This window comes from Bombus vancouverensis, unplaced genomic scaffold, assembly GCF_051014615.1.
Source record: "Bombus vancouverensis nearcticus unplaced genomic scaffold, iyBomVanc1_principal scaffold0038, whole genome shotgun sequence".
In the NCBI taxonomy this organism is placed as follows: Eukaryota; Metazoa; Arthropoda; class Insecta; order Hymenoptera; family Apidae; genus Bombus; species Bombus vancouverensis.
Genome location: NW_027468929.1, coordinates 1 through 5602, shown reverse-complemented (window position 1 = coordinate 5602; position 5602 = coordinate 1). Strand labels below are relative to the sequence as shown.

General features: G+C 39.3%; 1 protein-coding gene across 1 annotated transcript; it reads left to right on the top strand.

Moving 5' to 3' along the window:
* The first annotated feature begins 438 nt into the window (after positions 1–438).
* On the top strand, positions 439–5296 carry LOC143304520 (uncharacterized). Its single transcript, XM_076626995.1, has 2 exons — positions 439–3946; positions 4040–5296. Exons 1-2 carry the CDS (start codon positions 2053–2055, stop codon positions 4870–4872), a joined length of 2727 nt encoding a protein of 908 aa, XP_076483110.1. The 5' UTR covers positions 439–2052; the 3' UTR covers positions 4873–5296.
* Positions 5297–5602: the final 306 nt, after the last annotated feature.

The following is a 5602-nucleotide window of genomic DNA, read 5'->3' as shown; positions in this document are numbered from 1 at the left end:
TTGTTGGGCAAGGTTCAGGTTCTTTGGATCGCTAGATACCACCATCTGTCCTATCTCGTATCGTCCAGCAATCATAACAAAAAACAGATTTAGTATACTACAATCTGAACCAGAGTGTTACGCTGGGCGACCCTCTGCCTGGCCCAGGTCACTCACCGCGGGCCAGACGGACACCAGATGTCCGCTCTTCCGTACGGCGTACCCTAGATAGCCTTAAGTATCTTCCATAAATCTCAGGAATTTCCTAGTAGAGGTCCTTCAAACCAAACAAACGTCTGTTTCCGAAGAATTTCTAAAGACTCTTGTCTACCACGGCTTGACAAGGGAAAGTTAGTTTTTCTCACCTATTGTTACGACCGTTCGCGGAGAGACGCGGTCGCGAGGAAAACGCGTCAGCGAAAGGCGTAAATTCTCGCTACGATTCGGTGAATCGACGCCGCGAAGTAGTCGTTCCCCTGTTTCGGTTAAGATAACAGAGGTGGTTGATTGAATATGACACAGTAGTAAGTTATATTTCACCGTTTATTCCACAACTTATAACGAGGATAGTTACACTGGTGCGTGTGTACGAGATGATTGAGTGACTGATCTGCGGGTGTGTCTACCCGCTCGAAGGATGTTGACCGTTCGAAGGATGTGAAATCAGTACCGTCTTGGGAGACGATGATGTGTCGGAGGAAAGCTAAGGATGGGTGTGTCTAGCGCACGGGACCATCGGATTTGTTGGTGCCGATGTTGTTTAGGAGAGTGAGGGAATAGGCTTCGTTTTTAATTGGTTAAACGAAGGGTCTTAACCGCCCTCGAGAGAAATTGGTTAGTGGGAGGAAAGTTGCAGCGTGCGTGAGAATACCACGGCTTAACTAAGGAAAGTTGGTTTTTCTACCAGAGACAGAGAAACACCATACATACTTGTTAAAAGGTTTAGACAATAGTTACACCGAAACAGAAATACTCACAGACCTACAAGCCTTGCAAATAGACGACGTAAAATTCACAAAAGTCACACGATTCACGACAAAAAGATCAAGGGAGAACAATATATTGCTCCCAATTTACATAATACAAGTATCCCCCGACAGTAATATAAGTAACTTGTTAAAAGTTAACCATTTTAACTACTTCAGAATAAAATGGGAAAAAATAATTTTAAAAAATGATGATATAACTCAATGCCACAAATGCCAGCGATTAGGTCACACAGCACAAAACTGTAACCTAAACTACCGCTGTGTTAGATGCACTGAGCCCCATGGTCCAGGCGACTGCAAAATAAAAAGAGAAAACACAGTAACCAAAGACAAAATATTCTGCGTTAACTGCAAAAACTACGGACACCCCGCGTCATACAAATGTTGCCCCAAACTCGTAGAGCTTCGTAAAAAGCTAGCCGATAAAATCAAGAAAGACAAAGAAACAAAAATAAAACGAATTGCCCAAATACGCCGTAAATACGTCCCAGAACTAAAGCTCTCTGACGTAGTGAAACAACAAACAAAATTAAATCAAACAATCGAAAACACATAACAATTAACAAACTTAGATCCGCGCTCAAGCCAAAGCTCAATTACAATCGATAACATTATAAACGTTATCGAAGACTTTAAAAAAGCTATTCTCCAAGCGTTAAAAGAACAACAAATGCAATTAAATGAAATAAAAAATACACTATCAACGCACGAAGAAAGGTTCGACGCCATCTTCAGCACTTTCAATAGTACAGATGACGAATAACCAAAATCCACTAAACCAACAATTACAGCAAAAAACACGTAAATTTAACCTAAAGCATCTGAAAATAAATACAATAAATGCTAACTCTTTAATTTCAAACCAAAAAAGATACAGTATGCTAACCCTAATAAATAAAGAAGCCCCCGATATGGTACTCATCTCAGAAACAAAACTAAACAAAAGACACAATGTACACTTCAAAAACTACTCCATGATAAGACACGACAGACCGAACGCCAGTCAAGGAGGAGGAACAGCGATCCTCATAAAAAACCCTATAAAATACAAAACAATTCTTATTGATAACAATATTGAGAAACAATGATCATAAAAATAAAAATAAGCAATAAGGAAAATTTATTCATCACTGCAGCCTACGCAACCTACGAAAACCAGAAAGACTTTAACTACGAATTCAATAATCTTTTCGAACTCTTACAGCTCAACAAACCGGAAAACTACTATATAATAGCAGGAGACCTTAAGGCAAAGCATACAAGCTGGAAAAACGAAATAAACAACACGAGAGGCAACTTCATTAGAAACTGGCTAGACAATAAAAGCATCCACTACAAAACAAACTTATACAGCTCCGAGCTACCCTCTTACCCAAAAGGAGGCTCATACCTGGACATATGCCTAGCAGATGCGCGACTAAAATTCCAAAACCTACGTCCAAATAACACTCTCAATACCTTAGCCTATGACAGTGACCATAACGCCCTAGTATTTCACATAAACAAAAATACATCTGACTTCCTAACACTCGAAACTCAGACCGAGACACCCAGGTACAATTACAAAAAGACAGACTGGAAAAAGTTCCAAAACATACTTGAACAAAACTGCGACCTAAAGATCTACAACAACGTCAACCTAACAAATAGACAAATCGACTCATTCATAGACGAAATAGAAAAACATACACAAATCGCTCTCCAAAAATCCGTGCCAATCATAAAACAAAAAAATTCATGCGAGCCCTATATCAACAATAAAATAAAAGATCTACACCGAGATAAAAGCTACATACTCTCCAAAATAAACAATATAAAATTTAACTATTCTTACGACAAAAGAGAAGAATTAGAATTCCTAAAGTACCTACTACACAGAATAAAAGCGCAATTGAAACAAGAATTCGCAAATTCTATAAACCATTACTGGACAAACAAAATAAAAAACATCTCCAAAAACGACTCAGCAAACATGTTCCCACAAATAAATCAAATCTTTAGAGCAAAAGAACAAAACCCCATCCCACCTCTCAAATTGCCCCCAGAAAATGCCTCCCTCATCCAAGAAGCAGGTATAACGATATACAACACCATCAAAGACACCGAGGGTAACTTCATAATATCTAAAACAATAGAAAAACTAGACATTATCGGCACCCACTTTTCCAAAATACACACGCAAAACGAACACATGGGCCGAGAACAACTAAACAGAATTATCATCGTCGAAACAAACAAACTCAAAAATGAATTGGAACAAGACAACACGCTAAACAAAACAGTCTGCACATTCCCAAACGAAAACACCGCAGACAACCCCAAACAACCAGATCCAGAAATAAACTACTTCACAAATTACAATCAACTAAACACAATCCTCTCCAAACTAAACAACAAAAAATCCTCCGGCTTCGACGGCATCCCAAACATCTTACTCAAGCGCCTACCGAACAAAATAAAATGGTACTACACAGTACTCTTCAACAATGCTCTAAACAACACATACTTCCCCAGAAAATGGAAAAAAGCCAAACTGATAGCTATAACAAAAAAGGATAAAGACGGCTCATCGCCCGCAAACCTACGACCCATAAGTCTCCTCCCCAACATAAGCAAAGTATTTGAAATAATCATAAACAACCCCCTAACCTCCTTCTGCACAAAAAATAACATAATCCCAGAGAATCAATTCGGCTTCCGACACAAACACTCCACAATCCACGCAATAAACAAACTCACGTTGGACATCTGCTGGGCTCTAAACGCAAAAGAACGAGTAGCCGCCTGCTTAATAGACCTCGAAAAAGCCTTCGACACAGTCTGGATCCCAGGTCTCATATACAAATTGATCAAAAAAAAGTTCCCTAAACACCTGATTAAAATAGTCTGGGACATGATCACAAACAGAACATTCGCAATGACAGAAGGTTCACACTCATCAAGCAAAGAATTCTCCATAAAAAACGGTCTACAACAAGGTACAGTAAATTCCCCGTTACTTTTCAGTATTTACAACAGCGACTTACTAAACCTCTTTGAGCTCAATACATCCATCCATAAACGCTCCATAGCCTTCGCAGACGACCTAATCATCTACGTAACAGGCCGCAAAACCAAAACTATAAAAACGGAACTCCAAGAACTCTTTGAGAAAATAAACGACTATTACCACGCATGGAAACTAAAAATCAACATAAGTAAATGCGAAACCATACTGTTTAGGCCCAAGTCAAGTGAAATCGGCCCAATAGAAAGAGAACACTGCAAAAAATTTCAGATAAGAGAAAAAACAGACAAAGGGGCCCTCATACCACACAAAAATTGCGTAAAATACTTAGGGGTAAACATAGATTACAAATTAAACTACAAGCAGCACACCGAAATTCAACTTACCAAGGCCAATAAAGCATTTTGGAAAATGAAAAAACTATTCCACTCCAAACATCTCGACAGCAAAGTAAAAATTCTATGCTATCAAGCACTAATCAGACCGATCATAACCTACGGCTGCCCAATCTGGTACAACATATCAGCCTCCCAAATGGAAAAAATTCGCATATTCGAAAGAAAATGCATCAGAGCTTGTCTGAGCACTTACAGATCCGAACACAGCGGATTCAAAAAATACGTAAAAAACAAAATAATATACGACCTAGCCAACGTTCACCGCATAGACTGTCACATCCTAAAGCTAATACGAAACCACTTCGCGCAAGCGGCAAAGATAAAAGAAAATAGTTTAATCTTCAGCTGCTTATTTCCAAATGACACATATTACAAAAACACTCTGACAACAGGCTACATCCCGCCAGAAGCTTTCCCATACCTTTTTATTTATTTGTTGAAATTACAATCAATTCTCGCGTTGAGAATTTTCAGTAATTTTTCTGGCGTGGCGCAGTGACATGGCTGATTATTTACAATAAGTTAATACTTATTATAGATAGGTATAATTTATAAGTATTATAAGTAAGTGCAAATGCTTAATTTGGATAATTAAGAGAATCTAACGTTTAGGTCTAGCGGGTAGTGCCTCTTCAGCCTGCGAATCTGGTCCGTCGTATCGAGTAGTCCAGTGATTAGGGGGTTTCGGTGTTTGTTGATTCTTTTGTTATATCTGTCGCTATATTTTGCTATTTCCTCTTTGACGGTGGGTATCTTGAGGTCGCGGTGTATTGTTTCATTGATTACATACCAAGGTGCGTCAATTAGGGATCTTAGCGTTTTCGATTGAAAGCGTTGGAGTATTTCAATGTTGGAGTTACTTGTTGTTCCCCATAGTTGGATTCCGTAGGTCCAGACAGGTTTTATTACGGTCTTGTAGAGGGTAATTTTATTCTCTATGTTTAGTTTAGAGCGTCGGCCCGTGAGCCAATAGAGTTTTTTTAGTTTGTCCTTTAGTTGCTTCGTTTTATCTGAGATGTGTGTCTTCCACGTTAGTCTCCTGTCCAGGGTCATGCCCAGGTATCGGACTGTGTCCCTGCTAGGGATTGTTGCATCGTTGATGGTGACCTGGGGGCAGGTTTGTTTTCGGAGCGTGAAGGTTACATGTGAGGATTTCTTTTCGTTGACTTTGAAGCCCCATTTGTGAAACCACTTTTCCATGGAGTCGAGACTTCGCTGGAGAGTGGATA

Coding starts and splice junctions, on each gene's coding strand:
- LOC143304520 (XM_076626995.1), top strand. CDS start 2,053: ATGATCATAAAAATAAAAATAAGCAATAAGGAAAATTTATTCATCACT. Junction 3,947..4,039: donor AAAAAACGGTCTACAACAAG/GTACAGTAAATT, acceptor AACGCTCCATAG/CCTTCGCAGACGACCTAATC.